At 38.5% G+C, this 24,649-nt stretch overlaps 2 protein-coding genes across 29 annotated transcripts in view; both read left to right on the top strand.

The window, feature by feature from the left end:
- Positions 1 to 24,649, top strand: part of LOC140126346 (protocadherin gamma-C5-like) — a 431,655-nt gene that overhangs the window by 242,919 nt on the left and 164,087 nt on the right. For 2 of the 28 annotated variants that reach the window (XM_072145684.1, XM_072145673.1), the window contains exon 1: positions 9,553 to 12,150. The exons of 25 other annotated variants lie outside the window; for them this stretch is intronic. In XM_072145684.1, the coding sequence (XP_072001785.1) occupies positions 9,709 to 12,150 (2,442 nt within the window). In that variant the 5' untranslated portion in view covers positions 9,553 to 9,708. Of the gene's footprint in view, positions 1 to 9,552; positions 12,151 to 14,983; positions 17,441 to 24,649 lie in introns of those variants that run through there. One more of the 28 variants, XM_072145672.1, reaches the window with a different exon arrangement.
- Positions 20,280 to 23,333, top strand: LOC140126345 (protocadherin gamma-C5-like). Its single transcript, XM_072145661.1, has one exon. The coding sequence runs from the start codon at positions 20,444 to 20,446 to the stop codon at positions 22,517 to 22,519; it is 2,076 nt and encodes a 691-aa protein (XP_072001762.1). The 5' UTR covers positions 20,280 to 20,443; the 3' UTR covers positions 22,520 to 23,333.

The following is a 24,649-nucleotide window of genomic DNA, read 5'->3' as shown; positions in this document are numbered from 1 at the left end:
GCTGCTTAGCAAATTAATAACCTGCATAACATGATGCTTTGCTGCAGTGGAATAGAATTAAATATTTGTAAGCAATTTTTTTCATACTGTACTTTTCATGATATTTACCAAAGTAATGATTTTATTTTGTTTTGGTCAATAATCGGTGTATATAAGATAATATGGTGCCCACCTATATAGCTGTGACAGTCAGGAGAAATGGTTGTATATTTCAATAATTTGTTTAACAATAGAACCCAAAGCCAAGAAACAGAACCTACAAAACAGATTATTGATACATGAAACCTAATAGAACGTTGTTGGATGACAGCTAAGACATTAATAATGGTATAGTAATGTAGAAAAATTCAAGTTTATGACATGCAATTGGCGCCAGCTACAATATGTGTTAATGCTGGGACTAAAATCTATAAAAGACTATTTATTTTCTGAACTAGATCATTGTTACTATGGATATATGTCAGGTTTCCTTGTTGAATGATGATGATGATGATATCTGATTATAAACTGCACTATTAAGAAGCTAGATCTGGGCAAAGTGATAGCTTCAAACTGATGGTGACATAAATAAAGTTTGCATTTCTAGTCCTCTAACAGCAGCCCGCCTATTTGATAATAAAAGTTTCAGGACATGATCTGATAATATGATATCTTATCTGTATTGACTGAATTAGACGCCATGTTCCCAAATACAAAATACTGAGTGAGATAACTCATATCCGGCCTTGCTTCATACTCAGCTCTTACTAACCAAGGGGGCGCTAACTTTGCATTTTCTATTTTGGGTCTGTCTCTTTGTTATTTAGGAGAATAAAAGATTATTACATTTTTGGATAATTAACATATAATAATACAGTATATAATATGGACCGAATGTTTGTAGTGGGCAACAGATTCATAGAGAGAGGAGCATGATAGTAGTGAGATGATCAACACTTTAAGAATGTTTGTCCCTTATGTACCCAGCATTTATTTTCATTTTATTATCCTTACCATCCAGAAGACATAATTTTTCAATCAAATACCATTTTTTTATAGAATATTTTGTCTTTTTCAAAGGTGCCTTATATCATAATATAAACATTTATTAACTGTGTATTGGGATTAAAATAGAAAGACAGTCTGCCACTTGTTTTATAATTTAAAATGATGTGCAGTTGCCTTTAGCTTATAATCAACTTTCTAAAATGTTCAATTAAATATCAAATATTATAATATATAATACATATAATACATTTTACTAATTGTGCCAAAAACACATTACAGGCAGTCCCCGGGTTACGTACAAGATAGGTTCTGCAGGTTTGTTCTTAAGTTGAATTTGCATGTATGTCAGAACTGTATATTTTATAATTGTAGCCCCAAGCAAAAATTTTTTGGTCTCTTTGACTATTGGATTTAAAAAATGTTGGGTTGTCATAAGAACCAGGATTAACAATAAATCTTAATTACAGAAATCTTTGATAACTGTTATAGCTGTTTATTGTAGCCTGGGGATAAAGTACAGCAAATTACCAACATCCAGAGGTCCGCTTGTAACTAGGGGTTGTCTTAAGTAGGGGACCGCCTGTATTTGGGAAAGGCTTATTTTTATGTTATCAAATTTGGAGAAGTACAACTTTGGAGAACTTTATTTTTTAATCACAAAAATGTTATTATGGCTTGTGTACTCTTTTATATGAATATTTTTGATTGCTTTCATTTATTTTTGGGAGGCACAAAGCACAAAATTGTCATTTTTATTTTTTTAAATAATGGCATATTTTTTTTTGCTTAGATTGTTTATTTTTTATTTTTTCATTTGTTGGTGAAATAAATTTATTAACATGGAGAAATGGTGTCTCTGCTCTTCATCTGTAACTAAGCGGGCAGAGAGGCATCCATGCACTCTGCCACCAGCACACACTATGATACAGCAGTGTTGCGGCAGCTGACGTCTTAGTGGGCGCCTGCGGGCAGAGCGCATGGATGCGTTTCTGCCTACTTAGTTACAGATGAAGATCCGGTGGAAGAGGAGCCGCAAGGAGCCAAGGTGCCGAGGGGAGCATCGGATGGGAGTATGGGCATTAATTTTTTTTATACACTTGAGTATAACCCGAGGTGGTGTTTTTCAGCACATTCTTAAATCCAGAGCAGCATTACAAAAATACCTAATCCTGGTCCAAGCCAACAGGGTATGGCGATCCTCCATTGAAAAAACAAGTGAATTTATACCAAACACATCGCAACGTTTCAGCTTCTACTTGAATATTGTGTCTATACAAGATATATATGCATCAATTCATTTAGTCAATAATTAATGTACTAGGAAGGCTACTGCAACAATTTACAATATGATCTGATGTTTTATTATAAATGCCATGATAACAGCATAATTTAACCTGACATGTATGATGTTTTGATAATTTGTTTTCTATCCTTTTACTATTATTATATTCCATTGCTGAGTGAAGGTAAAGTCATAGGGCCACATGTATCACTCGTTTTTTCTGTTATTTTTGCGCCTTTTCATACTGGCGCACTGTTTTTGTGCCATTTTTGCAATTAAACGCCAAACTAGCCGCACAGCAAAAATAAGCAGCTTTCCCTCATCTATCTTACCAATCCAGATGTTTTTCTGCGCCTAATGATATTCATCACTGGCGACTTTTCATTTAGGCGCAAAAACTCCAGCCCGAAGGTGGCGTAAACTGAAAAGTGACACTGAGCCCCTTTGCAGAACAGCTTATTTCTAGTAGCAAAGCTCAGCCAGACACTAGAACAGATAAGGGTACATTCACACGCGGTATGCCCGCCGTGCTGGAGAGGAGGAGGAGGTGGCCCCTCCTCCCTCCATAGAGAATAGCGGCGCACCGCCGCACAAACGCCAAAAGATAGAGCATGCTCCATCTTTTTGCGGTGTGTGGCCCGGATTGGTGCCACACATGTACGGCACCGGATCCCCGCCGTGCCGCTATTGCCGTTTATGGGGATGTACATGCGGCCGCAAATTTGCACAATATCACCAGTGTTTCTGAGGGGGAAACTGTGTAGAATTACAGGGGTGCAGCAGGAGACCAGCACTGGGGGATCCCCTCTAGGAGAAGCCACTGCTGAGGAGGTCACTGGGTGCAGGGTGTCACACCCCTGGGTGCTGCTGTGAGTGTTATCTTCATTCTAGGCTGTGGGAGAAGCAGAGAGGAGCTTGAAGCAGGATCACATGTAAGTGCCCGAATCTAACATTACGCCTAAACTGCGCCAAAATTGCGCCTAAACTGTGTTAGAGTAAAGTGATTAATAAGAGGCAGAAAATTAACTTATCACAGATGGTTGTAGCTTGTGATAATTCTGGCAAAACAAGTGCGCCAGAATTTAGGCGCAACTATTACACTTAGGCACACAAAAGTGATAAATGTGGCCCATAGTTTATTTTTCAAAAATTGAACGTTCATTTATATCATCTCATAAAGGGGTGGCAGAATTAGATATGGGAAGATAATGTAATGCTTTCACTGAATAAAAATCTGATATTAAAGATATTTTTTCAAAAACAATAAAAAATAAAAAGATTTCTGAACATATCTGTCAATATTTATAAATACTATATAAATGTATATTTATCTATCTCACTGACCATTTATGTATTTATCTATCTATGTGACATAAATATATATGAAACTAATATGATAACATCTATAACTTAAAAATTTGCAGTATAAATTGCTTATTTCTTTAACACGTAGTAAAAAAAATGATCTATTAAACATTTTATTATGCTTTTGGTTATATTAATTTTCTGTACTTCTCAGTATTAGCCAGTAGATGGCAGTCTTGTCCTCCAGTCACATATTGCAGTAATACTAGAGAAGCTGCTTGTATCAGCTCTGCGCTCTCCTCCCCCTGGCTCAGTGATTCACCCTCCCATCGTTTCTCTCACACAAAGAAGAGCTGCCGTGCGGATGAGATCGCTCTGGATGTTTCCTTTATATGGATTATCTTTTTGGGAATATGGAAAGATAATATAACCCTCATGTAGCTTGGATTACACAGGATCTACATGACATCAGATATCAAGATAATCATTTAAGATATGGACATCAGAGGCCTTTGTCAGAGCTGGAAATGGCAAGTAGTCTGCTCCTTTCTCCTTTGTAGCTGGGGCTGGGTCTCTGGGCAGCTCCGTTATTCTATTGTTGAGGAGTCTGATCCAGGGACATTGGTAGGAAATGTAGCTCAGGATCTGGGGATAAAACGTGCAGATCTCTCCCAGCGCAGGATACATCTGAGATCAGACAAATACCAAAAATATTTCACTGTAAATCAGGCAAATGGAGGGTTGTCTGTGAAGGAGAGGATTGATAGGGAGCGTCTGTGTGGATCTAGTCCCCGTTGTTTACTGCAGTTAGAGGTTGTGGCTGAGAATCCTGTGCAGCTTTATAGTCTAGAAATAGAGATTCTGGATATTAATGATAATTCTCCTACATTCTCATCTGGTAATCAAATAATAGAGATCACAGAAATTTTTGTAGTACCCGGAGCACGTTTTGCCTTAGAAATCGCAGAGGATTTAGATGTTGGTGTGAATGGAGTCAGTCAGTATACACTGAATACAAATCCTTATTTCTCTTTGTCTGTGAAGAATCTCAAGGATGGAACACTCATCCCTCAGCTGATACTAGAAAAGGTTTTAGATAGAGAAGAAAAACAGGAGCATAACCTGATCCTCACAGCTATAGATGGAGGAGAACCAGCCAGATCAGGGAGCTGCAGGATAAGAATAGTTGTATTAGATATTAATGATAATCCTCCAGTCTTTAATCAGTCGCTTTATAAGATCAGTATTAGGGAGAATCTCCCATTGAAAACCGTCATATTAACATTGAACGCCACAGATCAGGATGACGGAGCTAATGGAGAGATTCAGTTTTCCTTTGATGATCACACATCAAAATCTTTCAAAAAAATATTTTCTCTTAATGAACAAAATGGTGAAATCTATATAAATGGCAATGTGGATTTTGAAGAAAGAAGTTTTTATGAATTATCTGTTAAGGCAGACGACAAAGGCTTTCCCAAATTACAGGGAGATTGTATGATTCAAGTAGAAATAGAGGATATTAATGATAACCCTCCAGAAATCACATTTACATCAGTGACTAATGAAATTCCAGAAAATATACCTTCTGGAGACATTGTAGGATTTATCAGTGTGAGCGACAAGGATTCTGGGAAAAATGGAGACATAAAACTGGATTTATCACCAAATGTGCCTTTTAGAATACAACAGATGAAAAACCGCTATGCATTGGTGACAGATGGGAATCTGGATAGAGAGGAGACCCCACAATACACTATAGAGCTGACAGCCTCTGATTTAGGGTCTCCTCCTCTATACAGTAAGACAAGCGTCACCCTCAGTGTGTCAGATATTAATGATAATGCTCCGCTCTTCACACAGTCTACTTATAATGCTTTTATTAAGGAGAACAGCGACCCCGGGACTCTTCTATGTACAGTATCTGCTACTGACCTAGATGAGGGGGTGAATTCTGATCTGGTTTACTCCATAGTTGAGAGTCAGATTGACGGCTCCTCTGTGTCCTCCTATGTTTACATCCATTCTAATGATGGGAATATATACGCTCAGAGATCCTTTGACTATGAGCAGATCCAGGTGTTACAAATCACCATAAAGGTAGAAGACTCAGGATCTCCACAGTTATCTTCCACTGTTCCCGTCTTTATCTTCATTCTGGATACAAATGACAATCCCCCCACTCTGCTGTATCCAGAACACTCTGAGGACCTCATTGTCCAAGAGAGGATCCCAAAGTCTACAAGTGCTGGATATCTGGTCACCAAACTGTCAGCAGTGGATCTGGACTCTGGTCACAATGCCTGGTTGGTGTTTACTCTCATTGACCCCATCAATTATTCATCCTTCCAAGTGTCTAAACAGACAGGAGAGGTGAGAACTGTACGAGGATTACAGGAGATGGAGAACATGGAGCAACAACTTGTCATTTCTATCAGTGATCAGGGGAATCCTCCATTATCCACCACAGTGACTGTACTTGTCAGTATAGCAGATGAGGTGATAGTGGAAAGACCAAAATCTGGTGACCTCCTGACAAATTCCAAACCCCCATCAGATATGACTCTGTATTTAATCATCTCCCTGGTGGCCATCAGCTTAGTGTCACTTGTCACCTTCATGATATTATTGGTGAGATGTCTGAGGAAGGACACTTATGATTACAGCAGTAGTTGCTGTTTTCTTGGTGGATCCCAATCCAAACGGTACACAGATCAGTATCAGCCGGCTCTGTACCTGAACACAGACGGGACCTTAAAATACATGGAGGTCAGGATGGTCCCTCCAGGATCCCAGGGGCAGAGTTACCAAACTAATTTACCTCCAGCCCCAGAGCAACAGGATTTCAGTATTGTGCAGCCTTTACATTATCCTCAACTAAAGGATTTATGTCAAGAAGCCTCATCTGAGGGGGAATCACTGAATGATCCAAACAATGTAAGTCCTCATAATGTATATTTTACATAATTTGGTAAAAAGTAATTTATTGAAATTGGACTCTTTTTTTTACAGATTTTGTAACAGTAAGGTAAAAATTTTAAATGTATCTCATGTTATCACGGAGATCTTTTCTGGAAAGCATCATCTTAGATATCTTTGTGTGTGATTTCAGTATATATGCCGGTTTTATCTGTTCTCTAATGCCTTGTGATGCTAATTGCTACTAGTTGTAATGTCTACAATTTGCTGTTTAGAGTTTTGATGCTTCTGGTTATGTTTCTGTTTTTATAGCAGTTCCTTATGATCAGAGGAGATAATAGGTTTCATTTTTTTCAGCAATATGGGCCTGTTGTGATTTCATTTATAGTAGTGAACTAAGATATTTCAATTAGAGATTAGCAAATAAGATTTCATGATTGTAAATATTTTTGTAAAATGTAAATAATATAAATATTTTAATCAGTTCAGTAGCATAAAATAAAAGTTTTTAAACCACAGACATACCGAACTTTAGGTATCTGGTGTATTTTATGTTTAATTCTTCCTTAATGTCTCTGGAAATTAATGTCTTCTGGCGTTGGTTGTAAATTGGAAATGCACTATGCCATGATATCAGTCCTTTGATGTGTCAGCACCGTATCACATAAGCAGTTATAGTCTGATCCACTTTTCCTTCCAGGAAGACAAAGTGCTTAGCTCTGCTCTAAGTAATCTTTTTTAAATCCTGAAAAGCTATGGTCATAGTATAAAGTCAAGGAGGCTGAACTGTTATCTTATGCCTTATGCATTATGTCTGTGATGGAAACTTTGGCTCCCCACATTCAGAGCATATGTGGAACAACCTTGCAGTTTTAGTAGTTCATGAAGTTTTTATGCCTACATGAGTGACAAGCAAATCCCTGCCAGAAGTAAAAATTGTGGTCCAAAAGTCAGAGTTAGACTTTTGCTTAACAACTGTTCTAAAACACAAAACCTGATTGTCTGAGCTCATTCCTGACTATACCAGGAGACTTCCTACCATATCTTGAAAAACTAAAACCCATGTTCACAGGCCCAGACTTTGTGGTCGCAGCACTCAGCAATCAGCTCAATGAGACATGAAGACCCACAGTCTGCGCCTTTATAAACACCTGCTGTAGGTGCAGTTGATTGTACAGACATGTGGTCCTAAACTTAAAATAGATTAAGGATTGGGAATCCTTACCTCTGTTTTTCCAATCCAGCTTCAGGGCCCCTTTATTCGCCTTTTTCTAAAAACCCAGCCTTGGAAGTATTGGAGGTTTTTTTGCTTGTTTTAAGCCAGAACTCCCATTTAACATGCTTTAGCCTTAGAAACAAATATTAATGTGATTCCCATTCTAGTAGGCAAAGAAAAGTGCAATGTGAAAGGGTTCTGGCACCAGCAGGTTGTTATGGCCAAAATTCCCAGTTGTGTCACAAAAAAGACTGACTTAATTTCTGTGTATTTTTAAGTATACATGTTTATCAGCTTGGAACTTTGTTTTAGGCTACATTCACACAAACGTATGGGGGACGTATAGATAGCCGACGTATATATGGCAAATATACATCACCCATACATGGCAAGGGATGCACGGCGCCCTACGGGAGGGTTACAGTGCAGCACACATGTGGAACCGTACCGTAGCCGGGAAAAAGATAGGACATGTTCAATTTTTTGCCAGAATACGGCGCTGTGCGCCATATATTACTATGGAGAGGGGTGGGGATGAGCGACACTCATCCCCTCCTCCTCTCCCCGGCGCTGATGTATGCCTGCAGTACCATTCATCGTGTGAATGTAGCCTTAGTCAGTACAAGAAAGATTTTTTTCATTAGTATTAAATAATGGATGTGCAGTATTACGGCATAGAGCACTTCATCTAATTTCCTCTTCTTCCTGTATAAATATCTGTAAGCTTGGTGGAGAAGACAAAACTGTAGGCGCCCTTCCACACATTACAGTACCTATAATAGGCTACATTCACCATGCATTTAGGGAGCGTATATACATCAGCCATAGGCCGGCAATGGGGGCACCATACCACTCTATACATGGGGAAAAGATAGAGCATGTCCAATCTTTCCCAGTGTTACGGTGCTATGTGCCATGTATCTCTGTGGAGAGGGGAGGGGTCACCCCTCCTCCTCTCCATCGCGGTGAACATATGCCCTGCAGGCTATGGTCCGGCAGGCATACTTCCGTATGAATGTAGCCTAAGATGTATTCATCCTTACAAGTTATGCTCCTGCATTTATTTTAGAAAGTTTACAATCATCTTTTGTATTAAAATATGTTTCTTCCACAATCCAGCATTATTACTTACTGTAATTTATGTGTGGGTGTGTATGGACTTGCTGGGCTCTGTTAAAACTAGAATAAATTTCTAACCACTATCCACTATCTTAAAGCATATATCAACAGGATGGATGTAACAAAATTGTTCTAATCAATATACATATGTATCTTTCTATAAGCTATCTTTTGGAAAAAAAAAATATATAATGTTCTATAATGTCTAATTCTAAGAGTTCAAAGTATTATTCTTTTCCTTAGAACGCTTGGTGAATATTTGGTAGATTAAAACTTTAAAACTTAACGATGACCCCTCTATCCCCTGTGACCTCTGGTGAAGCTCATTTACTGATAATCCTCGGTCCCATTACAGCTATAAATTTAAAAAATCCAATTGTCAGAGGGACAAATAAAAAATTTGTCTGCAGCTACAATAATAAAATAAACAGTTCTGACTTCTGACATACAAATTCAACTTAAAAACAAACCTTAGAAACCTTTCTTGTACATAACCTGGGGACTGCCTGTAATTCAAAATAATATTGGAAAACTAAAATATTTGCTTGTTAGAATGCAATCTTCTAATATTTCTAGTACACATTTGTTGAATTTCTCTTGATTGGCCAGTAGAGGGCAGACTTGTCTTTCAAACACATATAGCAGTAATAATATAGAAGCTGCTTGTCTCAGCTCTGCGCTCTCCTCCCCCTGGCTCAGTGATTCACCCTCCCATCATTTCTCTCACACAAAGAAGAGCTGCCGTGCGGATGAGATCGCTCTGGATGTTTCCTTTATATGGATTATCTTTTTGGGAATATGGACAGATAATATAACCCTCATGTAGCTTGGATTACACAGGATCTACATGACATCAGATATCAAGACATTCATTTAAGATATGGACATCAGAGGCTTTTGTCAGAGCTGGAAATGGCAAGTAGTCTGCTCCTTTCTCCTTTGTAGCTGGGGCTGGGTCTCTGGGCAGCTCCGTTATTCTATTGTTGAGGAGTCTGATCCAGGGACATTGGTAGGAAATGTAGCTCAGGATCTGGGGATAAAACGTGCAGATCTCTCTCAGAGCAGGATACATCTGAGATCTGACAAATACCAAAAATATTTCACTGTAAATCAGGCAAATGGAGGGTTGTCTGTGAAGGAGAGGATTGATAGGGAGCGTCTGTGTGGATCTAGTCCCCGCTGTTTACTGCAGTTAGAGGTTGTGGCTGAGAATCCTGTGCAGCTTTATAGTCTAGAAATAGAGATTCTGGATATTAATGATAATTCTCCCACATTCTCATCTGATGATTATATTATTGAGATCACAGAAATATTTGCAGGTCCTGGAGCTCGTTTTGCATTACAGATTGCAAAGGATCTAGATGTTGGTGTGAATGGAGTCAGTCAGTATACACTGAATACAAATCCCTATTTCTCTTTGTCTGTGAAGAATCTTAAAGACGGAACACTCATCCCTCAGCTGATACTAGAAAAGGTTTTAGATAGAGAAGAAAAACAGGAGCATAACCTGATCCTCACAGCTATAGATGGAGGAGAACCAGCCAGATCAGGGAGCTGCAGGATAAGAATAGTTGTATTAGATATTAATGATAATCCTCCAGTCTTTAATCAGTCGCTTTATAAGATCAGTATTAGGGAGAATCTCCCATTGAAAACCGTCATATTAACACTGAACGCCACAGATCAGGATGACGGAACAAATGGAGAAATAGAGTTTTCCTTCGATGATCACACATCTGAATCGTTTAGAAAAATATTTTCTCTTAATGAACAAAATGGTGAAATCTATATCAATGGCAATGTGGATTTTGAACAAAGAAGTTTTTATGAATTATCTGTTAAAGCAGAAGACAAAGGCTTTCCCAAATTACAGGGAGATTGTATGGTTCAAGTAGAAATAGAGGATGTAAATGATAATCCTCCGGAAATCATATTTATATCAGTGACTAATGAAATTCCAGAAAATATACCTTCTGGAGACATTATGGGATTCCTCACTGTGAGGGACAAGGATTCTGGTAAAAATGGAGAGATAAAGCTGGATTTATCACCAAATGTGCCTTTTAGAATACAACAGATGAAAAGCCGCTATGCATTGGTGACAGATGGGAATCTGGATAGAGAGGAGACCCCACAATACACTATAGAGCTGACAGCCTCTGATTTAGGGTCTCCTCCTCTATACAGTAAGACAAGCGTCACCCTCAGTGTGTCAGATATTAATGATAATGCTCCGCTCTTCACACAGTCTACTTATAATGCTTTTATTAAGGAGAACAGTGACCCCGGGACTCTTCTATGTACAGTATCTGCTACTGACCTAGATGAGGGGGTGAATTCTGATCTGGTTTACTCTATAGTTGAGAGTCAGATTGACGGCTCCTCTGTGTCCTCCTATGTTTACATCCATTCTAATGATGGGAATATATACGCTCAGCGATCCTTTGACTATGAGCAGATCCAGGTTTTACAAATCACTATAAAGGTAGAAGACTCCGGATCTCCACAGTTATCTTCCACTGTTCCCGTCTTTATCTTCATTCTGGATACAAATGACAATCCCCCCACTCTGCTGTATCCAGAACACTCTGAGGACCTCATTGTCCAAGAGAGAATCCCAAAGTCTACAAGTGCTGGATATCTGGTCACCAAACTGTCAGCAGTGGATCTGGACTCTGGTCACAATGCCTGGTTGGTGTTCACTCTCATTGACCCCATCAATTATTCATCATTCCAAGTGTCTAAACACACAGGAGAGGTGAGAACTGTACGAGGATTACAGGAGATGGAGAACCTGGAGCAACAACTTGTCATTTCTATCAGTGATCAGGGGAATCCTCCATTATCCACCACAGTGACTGTACTTGTCAGTATAGCAGATGAGGTGATAGTGGAAAGACCAAAATCCGGTGACCTCCTGACAAATTCCAAACCCCCATCAGATATGACTCTGTATTTAATCATCTCCCTGGTGGCCATCAGCTTAGTGTCACTTGTCACCTTCATGATATTATTGGTGAGATGTCTGAGGAAGGACACTTATGATTACAGCAGTAGTTGCTGTTTTCTTGGTGGATCCCAATCCAAACCGTACACAGATCAGTATCAGCCGGCTCTGTACCTGAACACAGACGGGACCTTAAAATACATGGAGGTCAGGATGGTCCCTCCAGGATCCCAGGGGCAGAGTTACCAAACTAATTTACCTTCAGCCCCAGAGCAACAGGATTTCAGTATTGTGCAGCCTTTACATTATCCTCAATTAACGGATTTATGTCAAGAAGCCTCATCTGAGGAGGAATCACTGAATGACCCAAACAATGTAAGTCCTTTCAATAGATTTTGCCAACATTTTACCTAATTTTGGTGAAAAGCAAGTCATTTTTTAACACTGCTGTTACTACAACTATGATATATTCTATGAGCTTGTCATTGATAGTGACCGTTTAATAATTGAGTCCCTTGGGTATGCGATTTTAGTTGTAATATCCACAGCATTTCTCGATTTCGAAGATTCTGGGTCCTATCCCCTCCTCTCCTTGGGGCAGTAACCATTTCAATTCCTATGTATCTGTATTGAAATACATGTATGCTCCTGCATGTTTTTTCTCTGTTTGAAATACCTCCAGCTATAGAATATTGTCTACATGTATAAGAACTTTCTCATTTTCTGATATGATATATTATATTGTTTTTCTTGCGCTAGAATGGGATGTATCCCGAGACCTTGCACATGCGCTAATTATCTAGCTCTCTATACACCTGTTATCTGCCTTTTTAAATGGAGTGTTTGTACTATTTCCTCAGACCATGACTAAGAACTAAATGTTTATGTTCGAAACACGTAGGTCCTCCGGGATGTGCAATGTAATCTCTCTTTTTTAATGGATATGAAATAAAAGAAGAAGTTTTAGCAATTTTTGAGTGCTGGTCATACTCTACTTTTTTCTTGGAAAGTTGATAATACACTGTGCTATGATATCAATCCCATAATGTGTAAACACAGTATTACATAAGCAGTCATATATACCATTTCTGCCTGCTCAGAAGTCACAGTGCTCATTTTTCCTCTAAATAATCTTTTATATATGTAGCTAAAAAGCTATGGTCAAAGTATATACTCAAGAAGGAGGAGCTGTTATCTTATACATTTTACTGTGTAATATGAGTTTCAACAGTAACTGTGATGGGAACTTTGGCTCCCCACATGCAGAGCCCATGTGGTACATTCCTTGAAGTTTTAGTTATCCGTGCAGTTATGCTTACATGAGTGACAAGCAGATCCCTGCAAGAAGAAAAAATTGTGGTATAAAAGCCAGATTTAGACATTTGCTAAAAAACTGTTCTAGGTCTTAATTTATAAAGTTAGGCAACAAAAAAATAAAAAGCTAAAAGTCTGACATATTATATCAATTCCATGACACTTAGATATGATTACTGAAGTACTCAAAACACTATGGGGTGGGGGATTTAACAATGTGTCTCAGGTTCTGCCAGTCTCTAGATTGAAAACATTTAGTCCTTTGCTGTGCCAGATTTATGCTGCATGTACAGCTGATTGTACAGACATGTACAAAACCTGAAATGGACCAGGGATTGGGAATCCCTTCTGCTCTTTTGCCGATCCAGCATCATGGCCCCTTTATTCTGGCTTTTACTAAAACCCAGCATTGGAAAGTCACTGCTTTTCAATTTCCCTGGTGCCTAAGACACATAAGAAATATTTTTCCCCTTGATGACCTTCCCAGTCACTATCTCACGACAATTAAGGATAAAGGTTGAGGGTAAAATAAGAAAAAATCCCTAACAGTCGCTCATTTCCATAATGCAGCCTTAACCACAGCATCTTCTCATTGGGAAATGTGTTTTTCTTACATTACCCTCTACTGCCAACTCTCAGAGGTTTTTTTACCAGTTTTTTTTAAAGGGAACCTACCACCCCGATTCTACCTATAAAGGTAGAAGGGGTGGTAGGTGGATGGATGGGACGTGAAGATAGCCCTTTTTTGGGCTAATCCTCACGTCCCGGGTGCCTTTTACAAAACTTTATTACATCTATATGCAAATTTTTTTATGCGGCTACTGGGGCGTGGAGTAGCCGGACATTAGGCTACTAGTCGCGGCTACTCCACGCCCCAGTAGCCGCGTTACTCCGCCTACCAGGAAATCTTCGGCGCGCAGCTCCTGGTAGCTGCTCGCCCTCATCGAGTCCCCCGGCTACTGCGCATGCGCAGTAGTTCCGGCCCCTGAGCCGCAGCCGCGCAGCCGAACGCCTGGACAAGGGTGCGCAGCTACCAGGAGCTGCGCGCCGAAGATTATCTGGTAGGCAGAGTAAAAGATGTGCAGTATTACTGTAATAATCCACTTTCCCCATCTTTCTGCATAAATATCTCGAAGCTTTGGTGAAGAAGACAAAACTGTAGGCCCCTTCCACACATTACATCACTTTTCCAAGATACACCCATCCTGTACAATTAATGCTCCTGCATTTATTCTACATTGTTTACATTCACCCTTTGTATTGCTGAGATCCACATTAGTTTACAATGTGTTTATTCCATAAATTGGCATTACTACTTACTGTACTTCATCTGTGAGTGTCTATGAACTTGCTGGGCTCGATTAAAACTGAAATAATTTTCTAACCACTATCTTAAAGCATATGATGCCAGGATGTAACAAAAATGTCCTGAGCTATATACATATGTACTGTTTATATATTATCTATCTATAAACTATCTTTTGAAAATCATATATGTATAATACGTTCTATAACTTATAATTCTAAGAATTCAAAATTGATATGTAAATTTTTAATATATTGACGCTAAATTACAGTATTCTTATATTTCTATTTCAATTGCCTCGTTAAATTGCTGTACTTTAGATTATTAGCCAGTAGAGGGCAGTCTTGTACTTCAGTCACATATTGCAGTAACACTAGAGAAGCTGCTTGTATCAGCTCTGCGCTCTCCTCCCCCTGGCTCAGTGATCCACCCTCCCATCGTTTCTCTCACACAAAGAAGAGCTTCCGTGCGGATGAGATCGCTCTGGATGTTTCCTTTATATGGATTATCTTTTTGGGAATATGGACAGATAATATAACCCTCATGTAGCTTGGATTACACAGGATCTACATGACATCAGATATCAAGATAATCATTTAAGATATGGACATCAGAGGCTTTTGTCAGAGCTGGAAATGGCAAGTAGTCTGCTCCTTTCTCCTTTGTAGCTGGGGCTGGGTCTCTGGGCAGCTTCGTTATTCTATTGTTGAGGAGTCTGATCCAGGGACATTGGTAGGAAATGTAGCTCAGGATCTGGGGATAAAACGTGTAGATCTCTCTCAGCGCAGGATACATCTGAGATCTGACAAATACCAAAAATATTTCACTGTAAATCAGGCAAATGGGGGGTTGTCTGTGAAGGAGAGGATTGATAGGGAGCGTCTGTGTGGATCTAGTCCCCGCTGTTTACTGCAGTTAGAGGTTGTGGCTGAGAATCCTGTGCAGCTTTATAGTCTAGAAATAGAGATTCTGGATATTAATGATAATTCTCCCACATTCTCATCTGATGAGCGAATAATAGAGATCACAGAATTAGTAACAAGTCCTGGAGCTCGTTTTGCCTTAGAGATTGCAGAGGATTTCGATGTTGGTGTGAATGGAGTCAGTCAGTATACACTGAATACAAATTCTTATTTCTCTTTGTCTGTGAAGAATCGTAAGGATGGAACACTCATCCCTCAGCTGATACTAGAAAAGGTTTTAGATAGAGAAGAAAAACAGGAGCATAACCTGATCCTCACAGCTATAGATGGAGGAGAACCAGCCAGATCAGGGAGCTGCAGGATAAGAATAGTTGTATTAGATATTAATGATAACCTTCCTCTGTTTGATCATTCAATTTATAAATTAAGTATTAGGGAGAATATTCCTTTAAGATCTATAATATTCACCTTAAATGCAACCGATAAGGATGATGGAATAAATGGTGAAATTGAATATTCCTTTGATGATCACACATCCAAATTTGCAAGAAAATTATTTGCTTTAAATGAAAAAAGTGGAGAGATTTATGTCAATGATGTTGTGGATTTTGAAGAACAGAACTTTTATGAATTATCTATAAAGGCTGTAGACAAAGGGCTTCCCAAATTGGAAGGAAACTGTATAGTTCAAGTTGAAATAGAAGATGTCAATGATAATATCCCAGAAATTACATTTAACCTAGTTGCTAATAATATTCCAGAAAATTCACCAATGGGAGATGTTGTAGGTTTTATAAATGTGAGAGACAAGGATTCTGGAAAAAATGGAGAGATAAAGCTGGATTTATCACCAAATGTGCCTTTTAGAATACAACAGATGAAAAGCCGCTATGCATTGGTGACGGATGGGAATCTGGATAGAGAGGAGACCCCACAATACACTATAGAGCTGACAGCCTCTGATTTAGGGTCTCCTCCTCTATACAGTAAGACAAGCGTCACCCTCAGTGTGTCAGATATTAATGATAATGCTCCGCTCTTCACACAGTCTACTTATAATGCTTTCATTAAGGAGAACAGTGACCCCGGGACTCTTCTATGTACAGTATCTGCTACTGACCTAGATGAGGGGGTGAATTCTGATCTGGTTTACTCCATAGTTGAGAGTCAGATTGACGGCTCCTCTGTGTCCTCCTATGTTTACATTCATTCTAATGATGGGAATATATACGCTCAGCGATCCTTTGACTACGAGCAGATCCAGGTTTTACAAATCACCATAAAGGTAGAAGACTCAGGATCTCCACAGTTATCTTCCACTGTTCCCGTCTTTATCTTCATTCTGGATACAAATGACAATCCCCCCACTCTGCTGTATCCAGAACACTCTGAGGACCTCATTGTCCAAGAGAGGATCCCAAAGTCTACAAGTGCTGGATATCTGGTCACCAAACTGTCAGCAGTGGATCTGGACTCTGGTCACAATGCCTGGTTGGTGTTTACTCTCATTGACCCCATCAATTATTCATCCTTCCAAGTGTCTAAACACACAGGAGAGGTGAGAACTGTACGAGGATCACAGGAGATGGAGAACATGGAGCAACAACTTGTCATTTCTATCAGTGATCAGGGGAATCCTCCATTATCCACCACAGTGACTGTACTTGTCAGTATAGCAGATGAGGTGATAGTGGAAAGACCAAAATCCGGTGACCTCCTGACAAATTCCAAACCGCCATCAGATATGACTCTGTATTTAATCATCTCCCTGGTGGCCATCAGCTTAGTGTCACTTGTCACCTTCATGATATTATTGGTGAGATGTCTGAGGAAGGACACTTATGATTACAGCAGTAGTTGCTGTTTTCTTGGTGGATCCCAATCCAAACCGTACACAGATCAGTATCAGCCGGCTCTGTACCTGAACACAGACGGGACCTTAAAATACATGGAGGTCAGGATGGTCCCTCCAGGATCCCAGGGGCAGAGTTACCAAACTAATTTACCCCCAGCTCCAGAGCAACAGGATTTCAGTATTGTGCAGCCTCTACATTATCCTCAACTAACGGATTTATGCCAAGAAGCCTCATCTGAGGGGGAATCACTGAATGAACTAAACAATGTAAGTTATATTATATTTTAATAATAATCCCTAGTTTAGGCTTCATATCCTAAATGAAAATTAACATGGATATATCATCTAATCTTTAACATACTTATATTACAATATTAAAATACTGCAGATAATAATAACTTGTCCCTGATGTATATGATTAGATGGTGCAAATCTTTATGAGAATTTTAATATATGTCAGAGGTTGTATTCTTACTTATGTATTGCTGCATTAGTGTGATCAAGCCAACTAGGAGGTCATACATTAACAATGCATTAATAGCAGTTTTTAGCATGGTACGGTACGACCTTGTAGCTATATCTTGTTGCAGATTTTGGATTCAAGTCTAAAACTTTACCACTGGCTGACATTATTTAATATATGAACAATCATAGAAATGAGGGTATTTATACACAAAGTGTGTATGACAGATGTATACACATCAGATGCACACATCACACATAATGGACACATTAGACAAATACCGCCCACACGATATATATATATATATATATATATATATATATATATATATATATATATATATATATATATCACAAACGTCATCACATCTGACAATGAGAAGCTTAAGACAAACATTAGACATACTCATAATATACATGAGATAAATCTACACATACATCAGTTTCATGAGACACACACAGTGGGGCAAAGTTGCGGATTTACAAGCAGTGCCACAATTTTGCACCCAGAAGTAGACTAAGTCATGAGTGTCAGAAAACGACCAAAATTGTGGCACTGACACTTCATAAATTAATTTGCAAGAGGTGCGGCAATGGAAAAAAAAAATTCTGTCATTTGTATGATTTAAAGGCAATGATGAATGCCCAACACTGTAAATACAATATATGTAATGGGGATTTGGAACCCAATTTTTTTGTGTTTTCCCTTTTTTTACTGATTCAAACTGAAACATAAACCTTTATGAGCATTGCATACATTATTGTATATTACTGTATATATAATTGATGTTTAGTGCTTTCTTATAATCTCTAATTCATATAATTATTATATCAGTATTCTGTATCTAAAACAGTTTGAGTAGTTACAACTATACCTGAATATATGAAACAACTCTAATATATATCCATATAAGTCACAATACAACAATTGCATTATATTATATAGTGTAAATTAGGTTCGTGATTAGGATTCAGTAATAAAATGTTTTGCATGGGAATAGACAAGAAATAGATGTCAGTTATTGCTAGTTCAACCACATATTGGAATGAAGCAGGCTTTTAAAATGTATATATGGAGGTGCTATTTTGTTGTTTTATGTTCTAACAAGAACTGTAATTTCTTCCATGTACTTAATAATATGTGGCTCTTATATGGTGACAAAGGTTGAATGAATATTTTTTTATATTATATGTAAAAAATTATGGGTAATGACTCCAAAATAGAATAATTTTGTCTTATGGTTGTATTATAGATGATGCAACACATATTTCAATTTAAAAATAAAAGAATACATTAACATAATTGCTAAAAAGGTTTAGTCCTGTGGGTCTGGCAGTTGGGCACCCCAGCTTTTGGGAGACTACGAAGCAAAAATGTCATGATGTACCCAATATGGAGCATAGTTGTATATACTCAACATATGTTCTGTTTAGTAGTATGGACATTCAGGGTTACATCAGGTAAGTAGTTCAGAATGTCCAATACAACTTATGGAACTGCAGGTTAACTATGTGCAACTGCCCATTATATAATCTGTGGCAATTTGGGGCCCCCTTTATACTTAGCTATGGGGGTCACTCTGGTCAAACCTTAAATAATCAGACATATATCCAAAATCCTGCCTGTTGTGGAACCTCCCTTTTAACTCGGTCAATAGAATTTCTGTACTTGTATAATGCAATCCTGAAGCTACTGTACTGTTGTCTATCTATTAACCCTGGAATAGAAATCTAATAAATATATAGATGATAAAGTGATCACAAAAATGTTATATTTTTCAGTGTAAATGACAAACATAGGGTTGTTGTATGTGTAGCCTACTGGATGACAAGCGGCAAACAAGAGTACAGTATGAAACCCTGGATATAGTGTAACAAGTAAATATGGAGTTTTAAAAAAGCATTATATTAACTATATCCTCATATAGAAAATAAAGTAAATCAAGTAAAATAAATCAAGTAATTCAATTTGTATTACAGAAAAATAATTTTATATATTTTTGATTAAGTTAATGATTTTTTCTAATTTATGTTTTTTTCCTGCCGATTCCTTCCTTTACTATATAATTTATCCAGTTATATAAATCAATTAACAAATGCAGAAATGTCTTGCGAGATGTCTTGGTATTTGATTATAAATAGAAAGAAAGGGATTTCTGCATGTATCTTCATGGCAGTCTGATATGGCATCTGCCTTTGCAGCATTTAAGATATTGAGAATAAATCATTTTAATTTTGTTAACAATGTTAGGTTTCTAATACATATTTTAAAACATCGCTATAATCTTTATGTCAGCATCGAATATTTCTTATACCCCACTGCTTTAGAGATAAGGGATGGGGGTATGACATAAAAGGGTTCTTTCTCTATATTGATAAAATTGAAAAACCTAAATCTTACAGTTTTTGTAAAATGTCCATTTGTTATGAAACAATAGAAGCAATATACAAAATAAATTTGTGCTTTACATATCTGAAGCTACATTTCCTAGTTTCTACCTTTGTCTTTTATGTAAAGAATTCTCAGTATTAGCCAGTAGAGGGCAGTCTTATTCTGCAGTCACATATTGCAGTAATACTAGAGAAGCTGCTTGTATCAGCTCTGCGCTCTCCTCCCCCTGGCTCAGTGATTCATCCTCCCATCGTTTCTCTCACACAAAGAAGAGCTGCCGTGCGGATGAGATCGCTCTGGATGTTTCCTTTATATGGATTATCTTTTTGGGAATATGGACAGATAATATAACCCTCATGTAGCTTGGATTACACAGGATCTACATGACATCAGATATCAAGACAATCATTTAAGATATGGACATCAGAGGCTTTTGTCAGAGCTGGAAATGGCAAGTAGTCTGCTCCTTTCTCCTTTGTAGCTGGGGCTGGGTCTCTGGGCAGCTTCGTTATTCTATTGTTGAGGAGTCTGATCCAGGGACATTGGTAGGAAATGTAGCTCAGGATCTGGGGATAAAACGTGCAGATCTCTCCCAGCGCAGGATACATCTGAGATCTGACAAATACCAAAAATATTTCACTGTAAATCAGGCAAATGGAGGGTTGTCTGTGAAGGAGAGGATTGATAGGGAGCGTCTGTGTGGATCTAGTCCCGGCTGTTTACTGCAGTTAGAGGTTGTGGCTGAGAATCCTGTGCAGCTTTATAGTCTAGAAATAGAGATTCTGGATATTAATGATAATTCTCCCACATTCTCATCTGATGAACGAATTATAGAGATCACAGAATTAGTAACAAGTCCTGGAGCTTGGTTTGCATTGGAGATTGCAGAGGATTTAGATGTCGGTGTGAATGGAGTCAGTCAGTATACACTGAATACAAATCCTTATTTCTCATTGTCTGTGAAAACCCACAAAGATGGAACACTCATCCCTCAGCTGATACTAGAAAAGGTTTTAGATAGAGAAGAAAAACAGGAGCATAACCTGATCCTCACAGCTATAGATGGAGGAGAACCAGCCAGATCAGGGAGCTGCAGGATAAGAATAGTTGTATTAGATATTAATGATAATCCTCCAGTCTTTAATCAGTCGCTTTATAAGATCAGTATTAGGGAGAATCTCCCATTGAAAACCGTCATATTAACACTGAACGCCACAGATCAGGATGACGGAGCAAATGGAGAGATTCAGTTTTATTTTAATGATCACACATTCAAATCTGCAAAAAAAATGTTTGCTTTAAATGAGCAAAATGGGGAGATTTATATCAATGGACTGGTGGATTTTGAAGAGTTAAATTTTTATGAATTATCTGTCAAGGCAGTAGACAAAGGACTTCCAAAACTAGCTGGAAACTGTATAATTCATGTAGAAATAGAAGATGTCAATGATAATCCCCCAGAGATAACATTTTCCCCAGTGACTAATAATTTCCCAGAAAATTCACCAATAGGAGAAATTGTGGGATTTATTAGTGTAAACGACAAGGATTCCGGAAAGAATGGGGAAATAAAGCTAGATTTATCACCAAATGTGCCTTTTAGAATACAACAAATGAAAAGCCGCTATGCATTGGTGACAGATGGGAATCTGGATAGAGAGGAGACCCCACAATACACTATAGAGCTGACAGCCTCTGATTTAGGGTCTCCTCCTCTATACAGTAAGACAAGCGTCACCCTCAGTGTGTCAGATATTAATGATAATGCTCCGCTCTTCACACAGTCTACTTATAATGCTTTCATTAAGGAGAACAGTGACCCCGGGACTCTTCTATGTACAGTATCTGCTACTGACCTAGATGAGGGGGTGAATTCTGATCTGGTTTACTCCATAGTTGAGAGTCAGATTGACGGCTCCTCTGTGTCCTCCTATGTTTACATTCATTCTTATGATGGGAATATATACGCTCAGCGATCCTTTGACTATGAGCAGATCCAGGTGTTACAAATCACCATAAAGGTAGAAGACTCAGGATCTCCACAGTTATCTTCCACTGTTCCCGTCTTTATCTTCATTCTGGATACAAATGACAATCCCCCCACTCTGCTGTATCCAGAACACTCTGAGGACCTCATTGTCCAAGAGAGGATCCCAAAGTCTACAAGTGCTGGATATCTGGTCACCAAACTGTCAGCAGTGGATCTGGACTCTGGTCACAATGCCTGGTTGGTGTTTACTCTCATTGACCCCATCAATTATTCATCCTTCCAAGTGTCTAAACACACAGGAGAGGTGAGAACTGTACGAGGATTACAGGAGATGGAGAACATGGAGCAACAACTTGTCATTTCTATCAGTGATCAGGGGAATCCTCCATTATCCACCACAGTGACTGTACTTGTCAGTATAGCAGATGAGGTGATAGTGGAAAGACCAAAATCTGGTGACTTCCTGACAAATTCCAAACCCCCATCAGATATGACTCTGTAATTAATCATTTCCCTGGTGGCCATCAGCTTGGTGTCACTTGTCACCTTCATGATATTATTGGTGAGATGTCTGAGGAAGGACACTTATGATTACAGCAGTAGTTGCTGTTTTCTTGGTGGATCCCAATCCAAACCGTACACGGATCAGTATCAGCCGGCTCTGTACCTGAACACAGACGGGACCTTAAAATACATGGAGGTCAGGATGGTCCCTCCAGGATCCCAGGGGCAGAGTTACCAAACTAATTTACCTCCAGCCTCAGAGCAACAGGATTTCAGTATTGTGCAGCCTTTACATTATCCTCAATTAACGGATTTATGCCAAGAAGCCAAAAATCATAAGACACATGAGAGTAATAAAAAAAGGGGAACGTAACTAAAGCCCAGATAATAATTTCAGCTTGCTGGGTCTTACAGTTAGTATTGGTAGAATGGGAGTCTTAGGAGGTCATTTATCTTAGTCCTTTAGTTTATATTTGCTACTTTTCCAGTCGCCCAGCAAAGTTTGCGGAAAAACCCCCAACAGACTCAAATGGCAAATATATCACCCTCTAAAATAAATCAAACAAAACAACAAAAAGCTAAAGAAATAAAAGACAAATGCAAATTTCCAGACTAAAGATAAATGACCCCCTTAAAGTTTCATAATGTACACCCGTACCGAAAGGAGCATAGGTGTGTCTACTCAACATGTGTTCTGTTTTATGGTATGGACATTAAAGGGGTTAGCCCATGAAAGAAATCTCTAAAATGTCAATACCCTAGTGATGTTTACAAAATAAAGATGTAAACATACATTTTTACTCCCTTACTTTACAATTTTACTGATGTTTTAGCTTTTATAACTCAGTGATGGTCAGTGTACTCTCTAAGCAGACACTTCATGATTCCTCTGTGCTATGAGATGCTGTGTACTGACAATGTGCTTAGATTATCATGGTTCAGAGTTTATCTCCACCTTTATTGAGCTTCTGAACATTCTACTAGGTTCTGGCACAATTAGATGAGACCGATCAGAGATAAGAGATGATGAGATCCAAGAGATGCAAATAAAACACAATGACACTCTCAGCCCTGCTTTCTCAGCTATTACAAATTGTAAGATCTGCTATATGCCTCCCTCATCCCCTCTCCTGGATAAAGATCTTATCTGCCTGAAGCTTCTAGTTTTACTCTCCTCAGGATGTGTTTGCTTTCCGGCAGGAAGTCCCTATGTGGATCGTCCTGGAATGCAAGGGTGGGGCTAGAGGCAGGGAGCTGCTCAGTACAATATCAGACAGAAGAACAATATGTCTGCTGACCCTAAACTCACAAGATCCAGGATCAGGTCCAGAGGCACCGAAAATTGTGCATACCAGCACTGATAGAGACAGGTTGAAATTATATCTGTGAAATGCTGTATTTTTGTTACATTAGTGAATTAGAAAATGTGTAATTTTGTTATCCTGAGTACATTTAAGAATCTTGTATTTGTGGAAATACCCCTTTAAGGACTGCCCTCATGTAAGCTGTTCAGAATGTACCATATATTTCATGGAAGAGCAGGTTATGCTTGAGGAACTGTCCTTCATATGATATGAAGTACTTTGATTCCACCATTACGTATTGGAGTCACTCTGGTCAGACTTTGATCATCAAGCATTTAACCCATATCTTGTTCTTAGGGGCTTAAAGTCTGTTGTGGCACAAGCCCTTCAACACCAAGATTAAAATTTCTGTGCTTGTGTTATGCTCTATTAAATATTTTAAGTTAGAATCCTGTAGCTACTACTACCTATCTATAAACCATTATATAGTAAGCATGTATAGTAAGCTTTGATGATAAAGGCTTGATTAATTTATATAAATATATGAATTGTCCATACAAAAAATATGGTGGTAAGTTGTTTCAGATTAAATCAAATCAATAGATGAGGGGACACTGTCTCCTTCTGGAGAAATCAAGGTTTAATCACCTGAGGCATTTTTAATGTGAGAACTGTCAATCTGTGGAATAGCCTGCCTCAGGCGTTGGTCACAGCAGGGACAGCAGAGAGCTTCAAAAATGGTCTAGATGCCTTTTTACACCTAAATAACATTGGTGGTTATGTTCTATAGAATTGTTCCCCTAAATTCCTTTCTTATCCAATCC

This window comes from Engystomops pustulosus, chromosome 4 (assembly GCF_040894005.1).
Source record: "Engystomops pustulosus chromosome 4, aEngPut4.maternal, whole genome shotgun sequence".
Classification (NCBI taxonomy): Eukaryota; Metazoa; Chordata; class Amphibia; order Anura; family Leptodactylidae; genus Engystomops; species Engystomops pustulosus.
Note: the sequence above shows the minus strand (reverse complement) of the source record. Positions and strands in the feature narration are given on the sequence as shown.